At 44.2% G+C, this 26,525-nt stretch overlaps 1 protein-coding gene across 1 annotated transcript in view; it reads right to left on the reverse strand.

Moving 5' to 3' along the window:
• PNLDC1 (PARN like ribonuclease domain containing exonuclease 1) overlaps positions 1-26,525 on the reverse strand; it is a 338,277-nt gene that overhangs the window by 217,447 nt on the left and 94,305 nt on the right. The window contains exons 6-9 of the mRNA XM_086953672.1: positions 15,158-15,246; positions 9,714-9,814; positions 9,396-9,472; positions 8,928-9,065 (exon numbers count right to left, since the gene is read on the reverse strand). Coding sequence (XP_086809798.1) covers positions 8,928-9,065; positions 9,396-9,472; positions 9,714-9,814; positions 15,158-15,246 — 405 coding nt within the window. The remainder of the gene's footprint in view (positions 1-8,927; positions 9,066-9,395; positions 9,473-9,713; positions 9,815-15,157; positions 15,247-26,525) is intronic.

The raw sequence follows: 26,525 nt of genomic DNA on the forward strand, positions 1-26,525 counted from the left end.
CCATAACCATAACTAATCTATGTCTCTTACAGATATTCCATTGCCGAAGGTAAATGACTTGTTCATCTGAAAGAGACAATTCGTTATGGATTCCTCGCCTTAGAATAGATACCCCAGCAATACCAACCCCGAAGGTAGGTCTGCGAACCAATTTCACACCAGAATGTCCCGGAGAACTGAACGGCCAAAGAAGGAGTCTCTCAGGACTTGGCTGTCCAGGCAGTAGTGTTTGGTAAACGTGTGCAATGAAGCCCACGTGGCTGCCAGGCAGATGTCATGAAAGTAGTAGCGGCTGCCGTCGCCCTGGTGGAATGGGTGCGCAGTCCCAATGGAGGTTCTTTTTTTCCTAAGGAGTAGCTTATTTTGATGCAAAGAATGACCCATCGGGACATGGTCCACTTTTACACGGCCGGACTCTTTTTGGCGTCCTCATAGCCAACAAAGAGCTGATCATCCACCCTGTATTGTTTTGTGCGATCCACACTGGTAAACATTTTGTGGGATTGACCTAGGTTGACACAATTTTGGAAGGAGATTTTGATAGACATTGATACGCACTTTAATACTTAATTTCCCCGATTCCCTGCATATGGGGTGCTGCCCCTCTCCAAACCACAGACCTTTCCACTCAAATCCAGAAGAGTCAGGCAAATCGCACTAACCCTGGTGGCAGCTCACCAACCCATTTCAGCACTGAAAGAGCTCTATCACGACTGACTGGTTACACCATATATGGCATCTATTGGGGATGGAAGGGCTATCACTGGCATTGGCACAACAAAGGGACACATTCAGAAGGATCTATCAGCCGTTCATCACATTCTTGCCCCACAGGAGTTCACAGAACTAACCTGCCAGATATCTAATGTTACTGCGATTGACAGCACCAACAGAGTAATTCCTTCGACTCCTGCCCTAGGAGGGACACATACAAATTGACCTTAGAAGACAATTTAGATGGCACTGGCACCCAGGGTAGGGGATGGGAGGGGGGGGGGAGTAGTTCTGTTTCCATTTCTAAAATTTGCTATGATGGCTGGTTCAGGGCCGAATGGTGACGCCCCTACGACTGCCGCTTATCATGAATCTTTTGCTTTGAATGAGACGGCAACAAAACAAATTTAACCCTAAAGTTAATGCTTCTAGTTTGCTTGCTGCACCGATTGTGCCAGTAGCACCTTTATACATGTCTCAGGTTTGCCATTGCAGTCTGTGCAGTTTAACACTGAAAATGCGAACATGCTACTCGCCATAATATTAGGCGGGCCCAGGCCACGATATCAGCCTGGGGGTGTTTGGGGGAGGCGGCGGCGCTGTTCCTGGCAGACATGGGCAGGGCCTTTGACTTCCTGAGCTGGACGTATCTGTTTGCCTTATTGCAACGTCTCAACTTAGGCCCACGCTTCCTGGCGTATGTCCAGTTGCTATATACGGACCTCACAGCCTCGGTGCGCGTCGGGGTGCGGTCTCTCGCTCGTTTCCAGTCCAACGTGGGACGCGGCAGGGCTGCCCCCTCTCCCCGTATTTATTTGCGCTCGCTATGGAGCCTCTTGCTGCGTGGGTGCGCATAGACTCCCAACTTAAAGGGTTTCGGTGGTCGGCAGGCCTCACTGATAAAATTGCATTATACGCGGACGATGTTTTATTTTTTCTTACTGACCTGGACCGCTCCGTGCCGCGGCTATTGCGCATCCTACAAATTTTTGGAGAAACCTCTGGCCTCTATATGAACCCAGGCAAATCCACGCTTTGGATGCTAGGCAGTCGGCAGAGCGTAGGAGAATGGGCATCGGGCCTTCAGTTGGCAACGGACGGGGTGAAATATTTAGGAGTCTATTTGTCTGAGGAAGCGGCTGTCTCCCGCGATTGCAACCTTACCCTGGTATGGGATCGCACGCACAAAGACATGAAGTGTGGACTAGGATGCCGCTGTCTATACTCGGCAGGTCTGCTATTTTTAAGATGGTGGCGCTCCCACGCCTGGTGTACCAACTACAAAATCACCCGCATGCGATTTCGCCCCGCTGGTTCCTGCAACTTAATTCGGCGTTGAGTGGGTTTCTGTGGGAGTGGGGCATTGCGCGGGTGGCATTGCGGACGTGCTTCTTATCAACATACACCGGGGGCTAGCCACGTCGGATGTGCTTTCGTACTATCAAGCGGCGCACCTATTGGTGTTGAACAACTGGTGGTATGGAGATAGGGGTGACCCGGCCTATGCTGTTAAGAGGTTCTTGATTGGCTCGGCGTCCATGCATATGTTGTTATATTCAGCGCCGCTTCGGATACCCCTTCCCTCGGCCAGGCAGGGAGTCTTTAGTGTGTGGAGGCAAGCGCTGCGGAGAATGGGCTGGTGGAATGTGCTCACCCAGGAAACCCCCCTTTGCCGCAACGGTCGACTGCCCCAGATGGACACGTTGATTGGCTTTCGGGGATGGGATGCAATTGGCATCTCTACCCGTGGCGATGTTATGTCAGGGTGCGCCCTCAAATCTTTTGAAAATCTACGGGAGGAATTCGGGATGCCCCGCACCCAGTTCTTCAAGTATGTCCAGTTTCGCCATGCTCCGACACCCTATCTGGCGGGTCTGGAGCAGCTTCCCGAGTTCAGCCCTCTGGAAGCCAAACTCTTTATGGGGGAACTGCCCGATAAGAAGCTATCGCATATCTACCAGACACTTGTGCGTCATTGCTCCTCTGACCTGCTTAGACTTAAGACTGCATGGGAACAGGACGTGGGAGACCTGGATGAGGAGGATTGGGTAGAGGCCCTAGAGAGTCCCAGGGGGGCGGCAATCTCCACTCACCTGCGACTGATTCAATTCCGCTACTTACACCGCACATATTTTACCCGACAGTGCTTGTGGAGGGCGGGCATGGTGGCGTCCCCCGAATGTCTCCGATGCGGAGCGGAAGTAAGTACACTGCTGCACAAAATATCGGAGTGCTCGGCGCTGTGGAGATTCTGGGATGGGGTGCATCGATGTCTGGATGAGGTTCTGGCCTGGGAGCTCCAGAGGGACCCTAATTAGCTCTATTGCATGTCATGGCGGGGGTAGGGGGCAACAGGTACAAGCAGCACTTACTGTTACTAGGCTTTACATTGGCGAAACGCAATATAGCCAAAGCATGGAAGGCGCCCCAGGCCTCGCCACTAGCCGGCTGGAAGAACGGAATGGACTTCTGTATGGGTCTGGAACAGCCCATATTTATAGCCAGGGGATGTCCTCAAAAGCACTATAAAATCTGGAAGAGGTGGGCAGACTGTAGGGGTCTGGATCTGAACCCGCCGCCCGAAGAGGCCATCCTCCCGACTCTCTGATATGCTGGACTACGAGATACCATGGTTGGTGCTTTGGTGGACATGGTAAACTCTGTGTATGGACGCTATGTTGTTAGTGGGACAAGCAGCGGCGCATGGGGTGGGTGGGACTTTTTATTTGGGGGGGGTTGGGTGGTTGTGTTTTTCTTTCTTTCCTAAAATGCTGAAGCTATTACTGATATATTGATGATGGCAGTAGACTCTGGATGGCAGAGCTTTGCATAACATGTGTGTTCAGACAATAAAATCTTTTTTTTTTAAAAATGAAAATACGAACAGGCACAATTTACCTTTTGCCAGGCCAAATGCTACTTTTTGAAAACATGCAAGTCACATTTAGTATAGGCCCTGGACAGCCCAGAGGGCAGGGTGAACTTTTACATGTCCTGGTAGTGACTCTTAAACTAGTTTTTCACTACTGCAAAGCCTGCCTCTCCAATAGGATAACACTGGAGTTACCTTATTACATTTAATAAGTGATAATTTCCAAATGGTGAATTGTAACCAGTTAATATTTGGTGTCTTTACAATTGTAATGAAAACTACTCTCTCATGGTGCAGTCTGATTTAAAATTACAATTTAAAAAATGCCACGTTCAGTAGTTATTATTGAGAACAGGGGTCCCTAGAGAAACACAAATAGGAACAAGGGAATGAATATAGACCCAATCTGTACATTTGTTAGTAGACTTGTCAAGCCGGACAGAGGTCTAATAGTTAATATTTTAAATCCAATGAAAACAACATAAACAAAAAATTTCAAGTGGGACACAAGCCTGTATCCTACTAAAACTAAACAGGACAAGCAATAGGACACACACAAAGAGGTCTAGGCAAAGCTGTAGGTTTGTTATACATAAAATTCTCAATGTGATTAACAAATCGCAAAAGAACACCTTTATACATTAAATGGCAATTCAGAACAGTGTATAAGGTGTTTTAGAGTGTTGACGCCATTTCTATCCATATAAACAATAAATGGATCATCCTCAGGACATTTAAGATAAGGATGCCTGTGAACAGTTGCCTGTAATGAGCGTTATCGAGTCTCGCGAAGATATAGGTAGAGGAGAGGTTGATGATACCAACCGAGAACTGACTGACCAGACCTTCCGGGAAGCCGTCATACATTTCCTGCCACTGAGGAATCTTGACTGAGGCTTTTATCTCCATTGGACCCCTGGAGCACGCAGCTGCGGCTCCCTCCATTATTACGACAGAAACACCACTGAGCGTTTCCCATCATCAGATGGGTCAATTCTGCACACACCGCGCCGTTGCCTTTGACGCACTAATCGGTCTGGGTTCCTACAATACTTCACTGTGAATTTTCATGGTCTATTTGTGTTTCTCTAGGGACCACTGTTCTCAATAATAGCTCAATTTCCAAGGTCCCTGGTTGACTTTATTTGGGTTCCCTTGTTTCCTCACAATACATTTAGATAGTTGCCATTTTTTTGCATAAGCCATTAGGTTCCCTCAAGCAGGTCTCTGGGTCACATTACTGGGTGTAGCTGGCAGTTGGGCTTTGTGTAGTCCTCTTAGACTACCACATACAATAAAGAGCTCCGGTGTGCCTGGATCGGTCATCACTGGCTGAATAGGAGGGCGAAACTGGGGATATCCCTTTTTAGACCTGAATAGGTGGTGTCCTGCCTCCGCACAAAGGGCTGCATACCCCCTATAGTTAGGCTGGAGCAAGGACAGGAAAGGGAGGAAGCCTGTGAACTTCAAAGGGAAACCTTTAGAAGCTTCTTCCAATTCAAAAGAAGGCCCAGGTAAAAAATATTGGACCCCAGACACCAACTCTTCAGTAAACTTCCGGACACGTGGAGACACTGCCAGGAAGATGGACTGCTGTGCTGCTGAGCTGGCATGTAGCCCTATTGCCTGGGTGAGAAGGACTGGCACTGCATTTGTTGAACCATGGACTCCAGAGTGACTCCGAGAGTTACATGGATGTCTTCCTGACTAGAGCCTCAGGCACAGAAGACTCAAACAACCTTGAACCTAGTACCTGGACTCTGCCATCTGGTAGTCTCACCCAGCCAAGTGGTGCTAACTCCAGTCCTCAACCCTTGAAAGCAGGCCTGAAGTTGATCTGCCAGTCCATCTGTCGATACAGCAGAACAGACGCATCTCATGTGCTGCGCAGCAGAAACCTAATCAGATTGATACGCCGCCTCTGCTGCAAAGATTCTATCAGAATAGGGACTCATAGCCCGCATCAGAACCGCTGCTGCCTGAAGCTTCACTGATGCAGGCCCTCGCATCGCAAATCTCTCATTGATGACTGCCTTAATACAAGAAAATACCGGGGGTCTAAAAAGCCACTAATGTAGCTCGCTGGCTTCGACTCCTCACTGAGTTAGTCAGGACACAAGTTACCTAAAGGCCTCAAAGGACAGAAAAAGCAGGAAAAGGAGCAAAAAACAAGTGATTACCAGTGAGATCCAAATACAACTAAATGGATTCCCATCAATATATCACAATGATCAATCTTCTCATTTGGTCATCCATCTATCGGGATGGTATGTCTCTTGATCATAGAGACTTGTTGCCATACCCACGATATTAGGCTGAATTGGATCAGACCCACAATCACTTTAGACCATAAGTAGTAGATCATAAGGGATTTCAGTGCAGTGCAAAAACACAAAAAAGTGGTGGGTTAAAATAGGGTGAAGAGGCGAAAAAAGGCTCTTTTTATTAGGATAGCGACTCAACCCCTCAAAAAAAACAGAACAGTGCAAAAAACAGTTTCAGCAAATAACTGCAAATGGGCCAACATGTTTCAGCCAGTAGGGAAACCAATACCATGGCTTTCTTCAGGGCCTCTGCTCTCAACCTTTGCTACTGCAGAAAAAGGTGTATAAAAGTGAAAACTTAAATTTAGACAAGATTTTAGCGAAAATGCAAGGAAAAGTTTAAGAGGTTGAAACAGTTACAACCTACTTGTACTAATCCTCAGCGTCAGGGGATGTAGATAGCATCTAAAAAACAATTACATTATATCACAAATTACTGCAAATTCGCTCTCTTCTTTGCTATATTCCTGTAAGTTTATGCAAATTCAAACAATTTGTTTGTGCTCACCTTTGGGTTTTAATCCTTCGCGATCACCTACCTTCCGGACTCGGCCACTATTACTCTACATCCCACTACAACTGCTTCTCACAGGCAATAAACACTTGGATTACCTTCAAGACGGGGGCCCTGCACGTTTTACCACTGCGGCTCACGAGGTCCCCGAGAGGATTTACCCCGGTTGGAGGGGGAGAGAGCACTGGCTTCCACACTTCTGCCCTCTCATCCCCAGGCATCCCTCTTGTGGTCCAGGAGTCGAGACGGACTTTCCTCCACTGGTGAGTCATTTGGGGTCCTACTCTACTTCTGAATGGCTGAGGTTTTTTGGGACTGGTGATCACGGACTGAGCCCTCCATCCTGGAGATGGGAGGTTTTCAGCAGGAGCACCGCTTGCAGCCTGTCTCGTCCATGATATTGGTTTTGGCGGCTTGGTCTGTGTCTAGTGTTGGACTGCAGAGACCCACTCTTACTCCCCCATCGCTTCCGTCTGCTTCCTGACGGTGAGGATGGTGGGTGCGAGGTGGTCATTTTACCCCCATCTGATGGCCTTCTCGGTGTCTGCTAGTCTACAGCGCGGTGAGCGAAGCCGTCCCGCTGCATTGCTGTGCCACGACCACAACTCTCCTGTGGGTTTTACACCGACTTAATTTGGTCTGCCTTTGTTCGGGCCCGGTGGGATGGACTGACCCCCGGGTGTACACTGGTTGGTGCCGGTCTGCGGGACTTGAACTTATTGTTACTACCGTCTGGCTAATTCCCGATTCCCCTCTGCTACATGTACCTGTTTATATCCATTGCTCCACTCCACTCCCCAAGTGTTGAACATTGCTGTTTGTATCTACTTTTTTGTAACCTGTGCAACTATCACGTTCTCATCTACGTAAAAGCGCTCTGATATCGCCGGGCTAGCCAGCACTATATAAAACTCTAAAAAAAAATAAAAAAAAAAAAAAAAAGAATGGTCTTAGCATCCTGTTCTCTTCATTTGAATTTCGCCACAAGACTTGGATATTGCTCAACAGACCCATTAAGCAGATTTCACAGTGCGGTGTCAAAATGGGTGCACAGAGTCTCCACACGTAATATTCTGTGGAGTTCAAAGGAGTCATCTCTGCCCATTCTGGTCAGCATACCTTTTGCTCCTGGGAACCATTAGCCACCTTTTTCTGGTCTTGAGTACAGGCTGGGAGCTGGAAGAGGCGTATGCTAATTACAATTCAGGCAGAAAAAGAGTATCTTTGTAAAAGTAATGTTTCCTTAATAAAAAATTAAAGATCTGACTTACTGAATTGTTTTTTTTTTAACATCTATTAAAGATAGTGGCTGCATTATTTTTCTATTTCGTCCTATTGCCGAGATACAGTATTAGTATTTTAATTTGTAGTCTCGTTTTCTACATAGGACGGCTAGGCCTGCCACAGTGAAAAGGGCTTTTAAGACCTTGTCACTGTAGGGACATTCATTTTCAATTTGACCCACTTTTGAATACAAAGTGGGCAACAAAGCTGACAAAGGGGTGACTTACTAATAATTAAAATGGAGTTTACCTGTTAAAAAATATATTTTACCGGGTAGCATTGCACGTTTGACACTGCAGCAGTCAGGAAACAATGGTCGGCCTGAAGCCCTATTTTCCATGTCACACTTATGGATGGCAAATAAGAACTGCAGTCCATAGTTAACAATTAACCTAACATGCTATAGGTGTGTTCCTGCATCAGATACTATGGCCTTATAGAAAAGTTAAATAAGCTAATCATGAATCAGCAAATATCTACATGTTTTAGGGGTTAGATCACATATACTAAACAGAAGTGCCCCAGCGAGCAAAGTCTAAAAACTAAAAAGATAATTCAGCAAACAAAATAATAGATGGGGGTTACTCTGCAAAAATGGCATTGTCTCACAAGAACGTTTCATTTGGTAATGGCTATTTATAGGAGACCAAAACACTTTGATGCCAGAGCACAGCCAGCCACATGACAACCTCGATTATTATAAAAAGACCAAAACTGAAAGTTGCAAATGTTTTTTTAAAGTTATAAATACAAAACAAGCATGTCATCCAGAAAGGATAGGTTTTTTGGGGGTCTAATATGTTAAACTAAAAGATCTTCTACTTGGTTTGATTTTGTTTTTTTGATCATTAAGCATTCTCTAACACCTCAAAATGCAGTTTTCCATTTTGATGTTGAACACAAAAAGTGTCCAGTTCAAAAGTAGAATTTCAAGATATCCATTTTCCTCCCAAACAAGAATGGCGCCCATGCAAATGCAGGAGTAAAATACATCTAACACATGGCAGGAAACGCGGAAGCCAATCAGGAGAGGATGGGGAAGGTAGAGAGAGAACCGTGCCCAGATGTCCTTAAAATAATATAGGGGGAAAAAGCAGGACTCTCAAAATGTAAACATGCAAACATGTTTCCTTAGGATAATGTTTACTGGATTGAGAAACTTTGTTACTAAACAAACTAAACTCGTTACATCTTCCCTAGACGATACCCATGGTCTTACTTTTTTTGCTGCTACAATGAATCGGAAAACGATGGTGAATCCAAGAACAGACAGAAGTATCCTCTCCTTGCGACATGGGTCTAATTCCTGATGCTCCATTTGCCAACGCTGACGAGGTAAGACCTTCTGTACAAATACCTGAAGGGCAACAACAAGCATTAGACCACAGCAGAATAAGGAAAAGGAAAAAGAGACAGCAGTACATTTTGTCAAGTAAGTTTACGATTTTAATATTTCCATTTTCGCACTTCTGATTAATCCTCCGCAATATTTTGTTCTATTCCCACTGGCTTCCTTTAGTATACAAAGCCACTGCACTTTAACCTTCGCTTCCCTTTATCTCCCCTTTTATACTTCCCTGCAGTTTCGGTATTCCTCCTATTTCTTAGCTCACAACTCCCTCTCTACTTCCCTTTTGGGCTCCCATCTTTTGTCTTTCACGGTCAGGCTGCTGGATTTATAAAATACCTCATTTCCCGTGGGCACAGTCCAGACATCTGGCAAAGCCTGCCTTAGCACCAACTGAACATTAAACACTTCGAAACCTGGACAGAATACAAATGCAGTGGTAAGAGAAAAGACATAATTCACAAATATCATGGAGAGAGATCTAAGGAAGGAGAGAATACAGAAGAGGGGATGAAGGGCAGAAAAACAGATGAGCACAGTGCGGGTGAGATAGAAAAAGATGAAGAGATAAGTAGAGTAGATGGGAATGAAACATGAGGGTTACTGAGGGATGGAAGGAGAGTAAAAGAAGGAATCAAGCTGAAGATGGCTGCTCACCGTTCAGATCACGCAGAACCATGGAATCTCCTTCAGCTGCCGATGTAACCCAACAGGTCACTTCTTCTATCGCCTTTTTCAGGCAATCCTTCTCCAAAGTACTAGAGGGGCATAAGAGGGAAGCGGGCATCACTTGTGAGTTACATCACCCTCCTTTTTGGAAAACTGTTCTAGAGAAAGTGTGCAAAGATCTGATCTTACTACAAGAAACACCATCCTACAATACTCGGATATTGGCACAATAAGTCAGGGAAAGGTTAAAGGCATACGTTTGGTAATAAAGCAGGGTTGCAAGCAGAGGCAGAAAGGAAGATGAGACAGCCAGCTCAGAGAGACAAAAAAACTACTTGCTGTCAGTAAAAATATTTCTGGTAAACACTCAATCTTCCCCAGACTTCTCACCTTCTGAATATCCCATGGCTCTAGATCTGATTTGGAAATCTTTTTTCCCTCAGCAGTAGTGCCCCAGCGCTGCCAGGCGTTGCTGTGCAACATGAATATCACAAAAAATGGGAAACCCAATAAACCCTTGGAGGCTTGGGTATTTTGTATGAGCAGGTAAGTGCACCTACAAGAGATTTGTTCAATGGTTATTTAGCAATTATTAATCAATTCAAATTGGCTAAGTTCTATTCAAGTAACTTACAGTTGGATTATTCAAAATTAAATTAAAATAACTTGTCAATCAGTAAACTATCAAAAGAGGGTGAAGAAACAGTAGGGATTCTGTCTGATAATTGCAAAGCGCACTATATAGAAAGACAACAGTTAGTTGATTCCAGCATTTAATGATTTCCAAATGCTTGAAACAATGACCACGTGCGAGTGTGAACTCCTGGATTTTCACTGTATCGCAATACAGATCCGTAACCGGACTTTATTCAAAGAGCCCGCAAACAACGTGGTCATTGTTTCAAGTATATGAAATCATTAAATGTTGGAATCAACGAACTGTTGTCTTTCTATATACTGTGGTTAGCAATTATCAGACTGAATCCCTATTGAATGATAAGGGTCTTTTTTAATCAACATCCTGAGGATGATCTAACGGACATAGCCACAATTAAACTGAAAAGTCGACTACCACACCTATTCCTTGATTCAAAGTATTAAAAGCAATGATAGCTTTGTATAAACTCTTCAAATTGCCTTAGGGACATTTTCTGTGAAAAGGTGTCCACAATTGTAACTGCCAAGGATATTTAACTCTACGTAATCATCACTTCCAGCTACATTGTGTTGTTTTTTAATGTACCCTGTATAAATAAACTATTCTAAATTAATACTAAATTATTATTTTTAATATAGGCACCTGTGTTTTCTCAAATTCTTTCTTCGCCCCCTTTTGATGATTTTTCTCATTGACAAGTTATTTTCAATTTCATTTTGAATAATCCAACTGTAAGTTACTTGAATAGAACTTATCCAATTTGAATTGATTAATAATAGTTGAATAACCATTGGACAAATCCCTTGTAGGCGCACTTACCTGCTTGTGCAACATGAATGTCAGTCTAGGATATATACATAGGCACGTGGGCCTGTAATGTGTTTCGGGCCCACTATTCATGTTTGCGCCATGGCGCACCTTTAAATAGATGAATGAATGAAAGCACTGTCCTGAGAGCAGCCCCGAACTCACATCTGCCCTGGGAGCAACGTGTTCAATGAAATACTGAGCTGCTACTATAATCAGCAGTTGCATGTTTCACTGCACAGGCAGCACTCGCCTGAACTTAGAGTGAGGACAGAGAACCCACTGCAGGCGGTTATAAAGAGCGACTGCACCCGTTTGCCAGTGGAAATCTGAGAATTCAATAGGACCCACTGTGTACCCTCCAGAGGGCTGCCCTGAGCACCGACTGTGCTCCACCTTCAAGTGGCACACTTTTAGTGCACCTCCTGATGGCTTCTTTGTCTTTGCAGACATGTCCATATATGGCCGGTACACAGGCAAAGTGATTCGTCATTTGCTTGAGACCTCACCTCCATGCAAATGAGGAAACGCCCTCTTGAGATAGCGCTGGTGCACATGTAGCGCCAGCTCTAGCAGTAGTACAGAAGGGACCACATGCGCCTGTGGTTCCTTCTGTAACACCAAAGTATCCGGTGGGGCACACAAAGGGAGCGCACCTTCCGTTTCACCCCTAGGGCACTTGTGTAATACAGCCCTTGGTGCTAGGACATCCGAGGAGGATATTGTTCCGTGCCCAAAAGAGGCTAAGGAAAGGAATTGGATAATACTTAATAGTAGCAGGGAGAGAGGACCAGAGGGTTGTGGGCCCACCCTGAAGATCCCGAACGTGACCTACCAAAAGGCCTTGACCTGTGGAGAGTTAGCAGACTGGATCAGATAGGAGAATATCGCTTTCAAGTCCCCAATCAGTCCCAGGACCATTTCTTCAAGGAATAAGGGGACTTCTCCTGATATTGATTTCTGAACTTCCCATGGGATGATCCCCTGGGCGCTTCTCTCTGCTGCTCTCTGTGCAGGTACTCACTAGAAGTAAGTGAGAGAAACAGCTTAAGGATGAACTTAAAAGTACTTTTCAAGACTATTTGGGTTGTTGCTCCATTATGGCCTCAGGTGCAAAAAAGAACAATACCAGGCAGAAGGGTTACAGTCAGATAACAGACAACACATGAAGCTGGTGTGTGGCTCCAATAAAGACAGTCTTCTTACAACAAAGCTGGCAAGCTACTCTGTCTTTCCCGGACAAACACCAGCAGGTTATAGACTGTGTTGCCTGGTACGCTGGTGTCAATTAATGTGCTTTTTCCCATACCAAAACAAGGCTGGTAGAGAAAACCTGGACAACGGGTATGGGCAAGTAAAACTTTCAAAATATCTGCAGTCATCAAGCAAATACGTGTAATTTTATAAGTGCCGACACTTACACAGAAGGGGGTAGCAGGGTAGTGAGTAATCTATGGGAAGAGATAAAGGGCACCATAAAGACCGAACACATGACGTTACAACGCAAACAATTACAGCGCATGCCTTTGCAACATGGTTTTTACATCGCATCTACCAATACATCACATAATTTTACAACGCATGCCATTACAACACATTTTTAGAAACTGCCATTACAACACATTTTTAGAAACTACCATTACATCACAGACCATTACAGCGCATAATACTTTTAACACAACAGTGGGGCAAGTGTTGGATAGTGTAAGGGTAAAAATGACTATTCCCGCTCAGGTGGAATCATGACTTCCTGCAAGAATGCATTCAGTAGCTCCATGATCAACCTCATGGCAGGTAACTCAATTTTCTGTAACATGGCGACAGGAAGCAGGTCTAAAGGAGAACCAGATTTCAGGCTCCCTAAAATAGGACTAAAAGAAATTATATCTAGCGGAAACCAATGCTCTAATTTACTCAAACAAGTTTCCTGTTGAACCTCCAACTGAAAATCAGTCTTAGATGGAGGGGGAGCAGCTGAAATTAGCTGTGTGGTAGTAGCGTTTGTGCTATTTAAATCAGAGTACATTTTCTATACTTTATTTAAAAAAACAATGCAAGGTCCTCACATTGCGATTCCGTGAGAATCGGGGGGGAGCTTGATTTGCTGTGCTGGAAAGTTTATTCACCAATTTAAATAGAGTTTTATGACAATTTTTGGCCATTAGTGATGGTGGAACTCGCATAATCCCCGCGGGCAGTATTGCAAAGAGAATGATATTCTCTAATTGCTTGTTTGTAAGCAATTTTTGACTTAGACCATAGTCCTTTCTCCAGCGCCTTTCCAACGCTTTACATTTGCTTTTTTCTATTTTTAGATTTTGTGAAAACCAAGGGGCAGGAGGGCGGTGATTTTTCACCTTCTGAGTAAAAGGTGGGAGGCAAGTATCAACAGAGTTAGTGATCCAGTTATTAATCGTCTCCAGGTCGGTCATGAAGACTAGGGTGAGGGTGGGGGTATTGTTGGTTAAAAAATTGAAAAGTTGCATATCTAGTTTCTTGAGTTAAACTTATTGCCTAAAACATGAGCAAATTAATTGTTCAAGTCTAACGTGACCCTACAGCCAACCAAAAAGTGATCTGACCAAAGGAAAGGGAGAGCAGGAGAGCGGCATACAATAGGAAGGGTCGAAAAAATAGGATCCAGTAGATGACCAGCCACATGGGTGGGGCCATTATTTTGAAGCAAAATATTCATGGGTGCCAAATCGGTTATTAAGGTAGTGCTGACAGAGCAAGTAGGATCATCGAAGTGAAGATTCAAGTCCCCCACAATCGCGAAGTTAGCTGCTCCGAGCAGATGAGGGGCGATCAGGTCAAGAAGAGAAGCAGCCCAAGAGACAGCTGGGCCCAGGGGGATGGTAGAGTAACATTACTCAGCGGGTGAACTGAGGGGGCAAGTCTAGTTGGAAAAGCATAGCCTCGCAACACTTGAAGGTTAATTTAACAGATTTACATGTGTATCGATTGTTAAAAATAATTGCAAGACAGCCACCCATTCTGTCTTCATGGTCTCTTCTTACAATGGAGTAATTAGCTGGCAATGCAGCCGCTACATCAGGGCCAGAGCTCCTGTGAAGCCAGGTCTCAGTTAAGAAGATGGCATCCGGGCGTGCACTGGTCAAAAGATCAAATATTTCTAGCACGTGTTTAGGAAGCGAGCAACAGTCTACGATAAAAAAATGTAACATCTGGGTTAGTAATAATGGGGCTTCCAAGATCCTGTGCTTTATTGAAGTACTGGGAATTATCGAGAACATTTTGAGTTTTATATGACTGAGGGTCCAGTATAAAGCCACACTTATCGCAACTCTCGGAAATAGCAGGGTGCAATTGCACGCAATAAACGTGTTGGCTGCTACAGAGCTCCAAAAGTTGTTTAGGGTAATAAATAATCCAACTTTCCTCAATTTGAGCAGGGGTTGTGGCCCCTGGTTCCGGTTGGGCATGGATGGCGCAGACGGGCTTGCCTTAGGCGCGCCTTTGGTGCGCGTCCGCTACACTTCCGATCCATGAATATTAAGTAAGGATTATGGCCGGACGGCGTGCAGCGACTGGAGTGCTGACCGCAAGGAGCGGTGGCCGAACAAAAATGGCCGCCAGGCACCGTGCGAGTCCCGTTAAAAAAACTAAAGGAGTATAACACACTCAGAAATACAAAACAGAAAGGTAGCAGCAATACTCAATTTAAAATGCCCCCCAAACAGTTAAAGAAATTCCCACAGAACACAATTAAAATATAGTGCAGTTAAAAATAGGAACCTCATAGGCTGTGACAACTACTGATATGTTAGAAAAATCCTTGCACACAACAAACTACTTGTCAAGTTAAAAGGAAGCAGCAGAGGGCCCACACAGACGGACGCCCCTCCCAGGCAACCCAATTCACTCATGGTCAATAATTCTGCCAACCCACAAAGGCGTGGGTGCCTTAATTTGTCCTCGGTCTTCACTGCGACTGGCTACTAACCTGCGTACCCGCCAGCTTCCTTCTCGATAGTCCTGTAGAAACCGCTTCTCCTGCTCCTCGTTCATGTACGGGATGCCTTCTTTCAGGAACTGGTGAGGGGGCAAAGACATAATGAGCTGTCCGTGAAATGCGGCTGGAGAAAGGAGAGTTAAAGGCAGCAGAGAGATGCAAGTTAGTGGTGGAGTGGGAGGGGAAAGAAATTAAAGAGAGCAAGACGAGAGGAAAATCCTGGAAATTGAGAAAAAGCATGAATATGCTGGCGCAGGAGTGTCCAGAAAAGCAGAGGAAGGAAAAAGACCACAAATTCAGCAAGAACTGGAGAGAAGTAAAGAAAGAAGCTGGAGCACAGGTAAGAAAAGAGTACAAGGGGGTAGAAGACTCGGCAAAAACGAACAAGTAGCACACAACAAGATTTTCTCTGACTGACTAGTGCAACTGGTCATCATCGGTGAGAGCAGTTTTCAATTTTATATTGGTCAAACGACGGCCTGTGCAAATGTCAGTTTAAAATTTAACTGCTTGGTTGCAATATAATGTAATCAGAGCCCAGGAGAATGATTTTCTGTGGCAGAGACTTCATGTGCAAGCAACGTATTTACTCTACGTTAAACTGCTGAACACATCACAACAAGAGTCACTCCGATCACACATAAGTTTTCCTCAGAATGAATTAAAGTTCTATTATAGCCTGCCAGCTTTTCTTACAAAATTATTGATTTTACATTTATTCAAAGGGAATACACATTCTTTCGCTGGTCCACGCTTGGCTAAAATTCTATTTGTCATGTACCAGAATAAATACTCTTTTTGAATGTACTGCTGCCATCTAGTGGTCAGTAGGAAGTCTGCTGACTGCTTATTGTCCGCACTGCGCCACTGCTTGCCTCTGGAATCCCAAGAGACCCTCTCCTGTACCGAAAACAGTGACCAGACGGTGCGGCCACAATGTGAACACAAAGCCTTTGAAACAGGAGACCGAACATATGGCGAAACTGCTGGCTCCCGCGAGGTAAACTCCACACATGCACCCGCGCACATTGGAAAAAATGCAGTGCAGCACGAGTTTTCCCAAAAAGTCCTGAGCGATTACAAGAGGCCCTCCTAAGCAGCGCTAGCGCGCTGATTAGGCTCGACCTAAAAACAGAAAAGGAGTAAGGCTTTGGATCGAGCGCGCAGACAGACACAAAGTATTTGCTTTCATTCTTACAGAATATGAAAGTGTAGCACATGGAAGTTAAGAACAAAGTACGCAGCCTGTCTTTCCGCAAGTTTCATTGTGGCTGTGGTGGGAACATCTCCTTGCATGACATCGACCTATTCATTACAACCCTTGCACAGTCCTTCACACACACACAAGGGGCGCCAGCAGGGGCCATCCTTATTAACAAAAAGTACTTAGTGCTTGTGCAGGCATGTCGTTTTTTTCAACTAATGCACCAAGGGCGGAGCATCAGGTGAGGTACATGGGGTGTTACAGCCTCCTTCTAAATGTTTTCTGTTGTAAAAAGTTTGGGACAGGTGCTTTCAGTCGGGTATGGAATGTGGGGTCTGTGGGATTTCACCTGTTTTTTACATGCACACACAGATTGAAACACACACACACACACTTTTTCTTCCTCGGTTTTGAAGTTCCTAAAAATGTTAGTTATTTTACATAATATTTTGATTTAAGTGCCCTAACAATCCGTATAGCTCTCCCTTTCCACTGCCCCTTCAGCCCCCCTCGTGTCCAGCTTCTCAGATACTGAAGGTTAACAAGATATTGTAGCGTTGTTGTGCGTAAATCTGAAGCCCTTCCCCCATCTTTCTGATCAAACGTTGCCTCTAGGAGCAAGGTAGACACAGGGAGCCTGACACTGAACCCTAATGGACGACTTGAATGCCCGAGATCTGAACCTGTGAGATCAGGAACCTGAGAATGACGACATATGTGCCACCCTCGCTGGCACCCTGATCAGCCCCCATGGCGCAGGGAGTACCAACCTGCAACAACTTGGAGCCAAGGCACATCTGAACATATTGAGCAGCAGTAATCTGAGCAGCAAGCACTCTAGGTGAGAAGACAGCCTGTGCATAATGTTATCAACTGCTCCATAGAATACCCAGCAGCAGCATCAAGCCTATTCTGGACGTGGCCGGCTACATAGCGCCTTCAACTCACAAGAATGTCTATTTCCTGCATCATAACCTTTGATGGGTTATTGTGCACCATCTACTGAATGTATTTCTCCTGGAATAAGACTGTAGACGGATCATTGAATTTGTGGTGAACCACGAGTGAAACCTACAGCTGAGCCAATATGTTTCTACATTTGAGTCACTAATGCGACTATGTTCACTCAGTCAACGCAAGGGGCGGCTGTGACATTTCTGGTTGGGCTTTCATTTTCTCAGATCACAGTCCTACCCTGGTCAAATATGAAACAAGCACTAGCAAAGCCAATAGGTCTCGTCTATGCAACACCTATTGGCTTTGTCAATTTTTTTTTTTTTTTAGCTATGTTGTAAAGTATGGTATGGCTGAGACGGTATGTACAAAAAAAGGCAGACCCAGCTTAACTGCAGCTATCAACCTCACTTTTAAGAAGTCTACGTGCTTTGAAGTTGATGCCTTAATCCTGGCATGTGGATGTTTTCTACTGCATGGCTTGCAATCCATTCGTACCACTTCTACATGAAAATGGTGGCTGTTTTTAAAAAAATTAAAGTAGTCACATTGAAATGCCAACCCCTCCTACCCAAAATAATTTTTTTAATTACTTTCGATTCCATCACTTCTTATAGGTAATCAATAGCCTTCCGATATGGCCACTGTATGTGCCATGACACGTCGTATGACAGACGGGGCAGTAACAACGGTCCAGTAAGGGAGGGGTTGAGGGACAAGTCTAGCAACAATATGGGAGATGCGGTGGGGGGAGGAGGGACGGAACAATCGACCAAATACTTAAAAAAGAAAAAAAGTACCTCAAACTGAGCGCTAGCCACAAAGGGACACTAATAAAGCAATTTATCAGTACTTGGTCAATGCTCCTTCGAAGCAACAAAAACATGAGGAGTAAGTGAAACTCAGATATGTGACTAGCAATGTGATGCAAGGAAATGAGAAGGAAGATAGTAACAATAGATCGCTGCAAGGACTGAGCATGCGCGGTCTCAGGCGAGACCTAAAAGACATTGCCACTGGCAGTACATCTAAATAAACAATTAAAAATCAATTGGTTTTAAAGCTTGTTTAAAGTATAGTTTAAAACCATTTGTTTTTGCATTGTCATTAACAAGCGTTGCAAGAAGGAATGTGGATGGCAGGTCCCCGGCAACAAAACGGGCACTTACTGGCAGTGAAACCAGCCCCGACCCTGCCAGCCTACTGAAATGCCTGGTACTCCTTAAGCCAGTCTGTCTTATAACACTGGAACAAAATACATTCCACTTCCAAAGTTGCCGAAGCAGTATACCGACTCACCTTCATTAAGATCAGATATGACCATGTCATTTTTTATTTTACTTTTTTTTATTGCATTTTCAATTTATATACAAAACAGCATATGTCTGTAAATTACAATTACATATGAGGAATAATCATTCCAAATTTTACAACCAACATTTCGTTTAGAGACATTTAACAAAAGAAAAACAAAAACTAAGAACTATCTTTGTTGAGAAAAGAAAAACACAAAGAGAAAAAAAAGAAGCCAAAATCTACAACATAAATCCAGTAGGGGAAACAATTCAAGTGGGCTGCCATTCCATTACAATATAGACCTGCGATTCATTCCAGCTATAGATAGGTGCCCATATACGTCTGCCGAGAGATTTCCCTCTCTTGCCCTTCCTTTCATATATTCCCCTCTCAAGATTAAATACCGAAAGAAACCGGGCTAGCCATAGATAAAATGTTGGGGCGGCTTGATCGAGCCAGGCTGAGGCAACACAAATTCGTAAAACTGCCACAGCAAGGAAAATAAAGCGGTGAGACAGTTTTCCCCTGGCTATTGTCAACCCCAGGAAGCATTAGAGCTGGGGTTAGGTTAACTTTAAGACCCAGGGTAGATTCGCAATTATCCGTCATGTTAGACCTGGTCACAAATACAAATCATTTCACAATTTCCATAGATTTTCAAAAAAACACAAACATGTGTATCATCAATGGTTTGCACATAAATGTAGAGCGAGAACATATGGATCCAGGTTCAAATATCAAGGGCGTCGACGTTTCGACTCGACTTAGGGCCTGTCGGTAAATTATGGCTGGGCCATGCAAGTCTTCATCAGGACTATAAAAACACAGGGCAACCAAAAATGTATTGAAGACCCCTCAAGGAGGAGGTGATGAATATGCTATATTCCCACGTTCAAATCAATGGTGTTGCCTCCTTGACTCCATGATGGTGGTAATGCCAATGGAATTTCGTCGGCTAGAAGTCCTCAGTCCTCTATAGTGGATATTTTTATCCCTGTTAGGCTATTGGTCTTGATTGCAGGGCTCCTCTCATCAAAAAAGAGAGAGGTGGTATTCTACATGTTATGCAGCGATGATCCTGTCAATTTCAGGCCACGCGCTCGGCATATCGCTGCTCAGTCAGTTAGGTTTCGTGAAACCTAGCTGACTGAGCAGCGTTATGCCAAGCACGTGGCTATGTAGCGATGATCCGCTCAATGTCAGGCTACGTGCTCGGCATAACGCTGCTCAGTCAGCTAGGTGTCATGAAACCTAGCTGACTGAGCAGCGTTATGCCGAGCACGTGGCCATACATTGACAGGATCATCGCTGCATAACACGTAGAATACCACCTCTCTCTTTTTTGATGAGAGGAGCCCTGCAATCAAGACCAATAGCCTAACACGGATAGGGATAAAAATATCCACTAAAGAGGCCTGAGGTCTTCTAGCCGACAAAATTCCATTGGCATTACCACCATGATGGAGGAGGCAACACCATTGATTGGAACGTGGGAATATAGCGTAGTCATCACCTCCTCCTTGAGGGGTCTTCAATAAACTTGTGGTTGCCCTGTGTTTTTATAGTCCTGATGAAGACTCGCATGGCCCAGGCATAATTTACCGACAGGCCCTAAGTCGAGTCGAAACAGACGCCCTTGATATTTGCACCTGGATCCGTATGTTTTCACTCTACATTTATGTGCAAACCATTGATGATACACATGTTTGTGTTTTTTTGAAAATCTATGGAAATTGTGAAATGATTTGTAATTGTGGCCAGGTCTAACATGACAGATAATTGCGGATCCGTACTGTTCTGTATGAATTGTTTATGAATATTTTATGTCACTATTTCTTGATAATTCCTTTCCTTCTCCGATCACCAAACACTATCTAGTTCACCCTTCTCTATTCGTACGCTCCCCTTGGGGATGTTAGCTAATCAAACTTTTACCTAGAGGCAATGAATAAATACATTGCTCTTGGTTGATATTGATGCTGTTGCTTTCCCTTTTTGTAAGTGGTGCATTTTTTGGGTGGAGCAGATCTATATAACATGCTCAAAAGATGTTTAATAGATGACTAAGTACTGACTAATTGCTTGATTTAAAAGAAATAGGTCACGGACCATTGTTGATTAATATTGAAGCAGTTAGGGCAAGCAGTCACCATTGAAATTAAAGAAAAGCTATCAACTGTAACAATAAGGCCGAAGGGCTCTAACCTAAAGCAAGATCAGGTATCCAGGACCATCGACGTAAGAGGAAGTAATAATACAAATAGGGCACCGGCTAGAATGGTAGTATCAGAAAATATTGCACACTCTAGCAGGGGGAACATGTATTCGAAGGAAGTTAATTGCCCAATCAAAATATATATGACTAATGTCCCCAAATTAGGTATGGGGAATAACCTTAATAGAGAAAATGTTGATTCCCTAACTAACAAGGCCATCCACTGGCTGCGACACGTAAGAGGATGTCGCTCGGTGATTAGGGATGACTCACAAAGGCAAGAAGGCTAAGTTTCCCTCTTGAAGAATACAACTCTATTGAACTAACCCTACGTTCAGAACTTCTGGCTGAAAATCTGTTTGCCCTAGAATTCAGAACCAGTCCGCCAGCGCACTCCCGTATCCAGCTAAGGAAGTTTTGCCCTTCATTCCAGGCCTGTCCTGTCCACACACAGAGCAACCGGGGTGGGAGCCATGGTTCTGGATTAGATAACAACGATTGACTTTCATGGGATCTGATTATAAGTTCACCGGCTATCACAGGGGGTAGCCTAAGCGAGGGAGTGACTGGGGTTGAAGTGATGGCTTGAAGTATCAATATTCGAGCGGTTCACCCTGAGGTTATGAGCTTGCCGATGAGTAGGGAAAGTGAGGTTTATTCTACCACCCTTTTAAACGTAGGACCTACACCAGGGCAAGAGAGGGAACCTTGCATCATTTCTACAACTGAGGCACTTTCTTGTCCAGTCAGCAGCAGCAGACCTGGGGGTGGTAAGTTAATTTTGTGGAATACAGCAGGTCTACGTCCCAGACTGCAGTCTCCGGAATGGCTCACATTCATCAATGATTTTGATGTGTGCGTCTTCCAGGAGACTTAGTCATGTGAGCCGCATTTTGCCTAGAGTTATTTAAATTATTTTGTCCCGGGGATTAAGGGGCTAAAAGAGCGCCCGATGGGAGGTTTAGTTATTTGGGTCCGGCAGAGTTTATCATTTTCTATTAAAGATCTATCCACTAAAAGTAATGACATCCAGCTTATTAGAGTATATTCGGGTCCCTTGGGTTGGTTAGATATTCATAATGTCTATGTTTGGGGAAATAGGGGAGGGAGGTCTCAAGTTACAGCGCTCTGGATTCCCTCTTAGAATCTAACTCGGCAAAGAACAACATAGTTGTAGCAAGAGATCTAAACCTAACCTTTGAGCTCCTGGTTGCTTATGACCTGTATCCTGGGGTAGAGGAAGACAGGCAACAAGGGGGTCCCTAAACTGGATCTAAAACCCGAAACTAGGTGGCCGGAGGATGCCATTTGTATTAATCAGATTTGTTGTGAGAAGGGATTAAGAGCATTAAACAGGAGAACTGTGAGCGACATGACAGGGGCTGATACATTTGACAATGGGTGCTACAGCAGTAGGATTGATTATGTCCTTTGCAGTATGAATCTGTGGCATTTGGTAGGGGATATGGAGGCTAAGCCAAGAATAGAAAGTGACCATAACCCGTTGTCTGTGGTGCACCAATGGTGGAAACCAGAACAATCAGAACTGGATATGGCTGCATATTGCACTCCTGTAAGCGTCCCCACTAATGATCTGCGTAGGCTTAAATGGGCACACGTCATGGCCAATCAAGAGGTCATGAACAATATTAGTGAGGAGGTTGACAAAGCCATATTGGTCCTCGAGCAAATGAATAAAACTGCTAAAGGTCTTGATGACGTAACTAAACTGCATGATAGCCTTTCTGTGGGTATCAAGGACCACTTCCTCAAACCAGACAAGAAATGCAAGGGAGCATCCCCTAAGCCGCTCAAGTGGTATAATACCGATTGTAGGAATGCTAGATTTGCACTGGGCACTGCTATTAAGGGGAGGGACTTGGACGCTGTTCGTATTGCCAGAAAAGAGTACAAGAGGTGCATACTTAATGCCAAGAAGCTGTGGGATGAACTCCATTGGCAAGATTTAGGGGGGCAAGCAATAGTAAGGATTTTAGGCAATTTTGGAACATCGTCAAGTGGGGTAGGGGGGGGCTGTCTGACCCTCCTGAAAATAATGTCTCGCAGGAGGATTGGGTAAATTACTTTAGACCGCAATATGCACGTAATCAAATGGATATTATGATGGATGATTTTAGGCCTGTCTTTTATAAGCGCAAACTTTTTAATATTAATGAGGTCCTGATGGCTCTTAGTACGGTGGCCAGTGGTAGAGCACCGGGGCCAGATGGGGTCCCAGCGGATGTGAACGCTGGGGCAAGTACATTATGCTTCTTGTTAATGCTGTGGCCCAGTGAGCACCAGTCCCGGTATCATGGCAGGGAGCTGTGATAATTCCCGTATTTAAGAAAGGTGACAAAGCGCAGCCAGGAAACTACAGGCCCATCAGCCTTATAGATACTATCTAAAAGGTGATCGGGAGGATGGTCCTGAATAGGGTACTGGATTGGGCCGACGAGAAAAATGTTCTGTCTTCCTTTCAAGCGGTGTTTCGTAAGCTAACAAGCAAGACTGTGGTATTAGGCAAAGGCAGTCAATATCCTTTTGTGTCTTCCTCTTAATGTATCTCCCCCAATAAAGTTGGTGTCCCGATCTCTTATCTTTTCTTTCTTCTCTCCTTCTTTTCTTCCTCCTTACTACTTTCTTCTCTCTTTTTCCTTTATTTTGTTAATTGATTTATTCAAGCAATACAACTGATATCTTCGAATTGTTTCTTTGCCTTTTAACATATTTTGATTGATACATAGATGTTATTTATGGCATGGTTTTTATTTATAATGTGGATTGCCTATTCATTTATTGTTCAAAATTTTAAGCTGTATTGCATAATATGGTATTTTAATTATTTTTACTCCTTTTCTTAAAATAATACAGATATTAGAACTAAAAATCTTTTTTATTGGTTTTTCATTTATAGCATCATACAAACAAACAGGGATGAAGCATTGGTATTCTTAGTTTCAATCGATACAGGACAACCTTTCTCCCCTTTTTTTGGCATGACAGATGTCCATGGCAATGTACTTCTTGTGCCAGCGAAAACAGCCTGGGTTTCTGGGCTGGTGGATTGCTCCACACTGTCTAATCTAGACATACTAGCCTTTTTAACATTACTCGCACTAGAAGGTTTCTACATGTTCGTAACACACAGGAGTATTACTAATTTGTGATGTTTTAACATAATATAAGTTCTAACAATAGCAGGGGGTTAATCTGTAAGTGCATCTTTTGCAATCAAACGTGCCCTGTGAAGTGTCCAGGTTTGTTTGGTTCATTACGCATCATGTTTGGCCTCTGCTCTGTCTCGCCCAGTATCTGGCCTTAGGGGTCTATCTATGTTGCTGCCGCTAATTTGATTCAGTCTTGCTGTACTGTATGATTACGCTATGCATGCACTGGGTGCTTTACGTCCCTTAACTGTGGGGTAGGTTAATAACTAAACTGGGACCACGTAATACCTAACCGGGATCGGAGGCTGAACTATAAGGCTGGCTCGCAGGATCCCCAGAAGACAACTGGTCTAGGCCCATAACTCAGGTCGAACTCTCCACCCGCTATAGATTCAGACTCTTCTCAAGGCTCACTAAGTCAACGGCCGTGGCGCACCTTGTCTCAAAAGCAACGACATTCGGGATCAGACAGGATGTCAGCAAGCCCGGAGCGACCACCCTGAATGTCTCGGGGCCTACAGGTGACAAAACAGCAAGTTACTGGGCACAGTACTTGTTTAAAGATTATATCTGTATTGTTTCCTCTGGGCTGGCGTGGGAGCTAGGTCATGGACTGCTAAGCCACAGACTTCTTGCACCCCTCGTGTTAATAGGGTTATAGGGTGGGAAGGGTACCTTTGGTGCGGGAGCTGGGGGTCCCCCGTTGGGGGTCTCCCGTTCTACGCACTGCGACAGATGCTCCTTGTTTTTGGCAGTGGGGAGGGTCTTCTTGGGGATTGTAGATTTATTATGTTAATGTGTTTCAGTTGCATGAAGAGAGACCATTGATATTTAAATCGTGTAAATGAATGGCATGAAGACAAAATGGTCCTTACAAAGTTCCAGGCCGGGTTTAGGAGAAAAGTAAGCACCATTGATCAAGTATTTAGGCTCTGCTGCCTCTACTGGAAATATGTCCACATTAAAAAGGGCCGTTTGTATGTCGCCTTTGTAGACCTTAAAGTGGCATTCGACCTAGTACCGCGAGAACTACTGTGGAGGTCCCTTCATGATGCTGGATTACCTGACTGTCTATTAGTCCAGATAGTCGAGCTGCATGATAGGAACTTTGCCAAAGTGAGGTGGGGTCCGAATGGCGAACTCACCAAGAATATACCAATTGAGCGTGGTGTTCGCCAAGGCTGCGTTCTGGCACCAACATTATTTTCGCTTTTTGTGAATGACATCCCAGAGCATTTAGATGGCTGCCTGAATGATTCACAGAATTAAATGGAGAAAGGGTGCCTGCGTTACTTTTTGCGGATGACACCATTCTAATTTCGCAAACTATGAAAGGTCTCCCGGCACTACTTGATTAATTTAGTGAATACTGTAGCAAGAAAGGGTTAGAAATCAACACAAAAAAAATAAAATGTATGACCCTAAATCCTGCCAAATCTGATAAAGGATCCCTGTTTTTAAACAGACAAAAGTTGGAATTAGTTGACTCCTTTTCTTATCTGGGGGTTTCGCTCGACTCAAAGTTCACATGGAACCCACAGATTGAAAAAAGTAAGGTAATATTCGCACAGAACTCAAAACCCATCATTGCAAAACATAATTCAAGTACCAGTAAAGCGGTATCACCAGCTATAGAGCTTTTTAAATATAAAGTACAACCAGCAGCTTTTTATGGTGCCAAAATTTGGGGGCCGATGTCAAAAGACGCTTTTGATACTATGGACAATAAATTTATGCGTAGCATTGTAAGGGCCCCAAAAGGCACACCCATGGTACCTCTTCAGTTAGACTTGGCCTTCAAGAGGACGGATCATTACACCATTGTCCGCCTGCTGCTGTTCTGGGTCAGACTATGGCAGACTCCAGATCTGCTTGATTATAGGAATGGGTTAAAAGAGTTACTATGCTTAGATGTATCCAACTCCAATGTCTGGCTAAAACATATATGGTTCATTAAAATAGGTCTTCATCAATTTTGGGATAGCCCTGATAGGTTGCCACCAAATTCAAAAAATGTGGTAAAAAAGGCTTTTTGGGGTTTTATAAACAACCAACTATACAACGTCAATAGCAGTGGATCACTTGTTAGTAACTTCTTAACCTTCAAGGATGTCCCCCTATTTGAGAGTTTCCTTGATGAAATTGAGCCCCCACTTGCTAAAACCCTTTTTATGAAATTCAGATACGGTAACCTCATGACTAATTCAAGCCTCGTCCGTTGGTCTAGGAAAAATGTTAATGACATTTCAGCCATAGGAGATTTATGTACCTTGTGTGAGGGCAATCACAAGAATGCAGAAATTTTACTTTTTCTCATGCCCGGCCATCCTCCGGCGACCCCTCTTCTTATAGCCCCATCTCCCTTATTAATTTCAAACCCCAACTTTTAGGGAAAGTTCTGGCAGATCGCCTTCGAAAGTGTGTTGTGGACTTGATCCACCCCGACCAGTCGGGCTTTATACCACAGAGAGCCACCCGAAACAATATCCAACAAGTCCATAATGCCATAGCTGCTGCTCC

This window comes from Lissotriton vulgaris, chromosome 1_2 (genome assembly GCF_964263255.1).
Source record: "Lissotriton vulgaris chromosome 1_2, aLisVul1.2, whole genome shotgun sequence".
NCBI classification, from domain to species: domain Eukaryota; kingdom Metazoa; phylum Chordata; class Amphibia; order Caudata; family Salamandridae; genus Lissotriton; species Lissotriton vulgaris.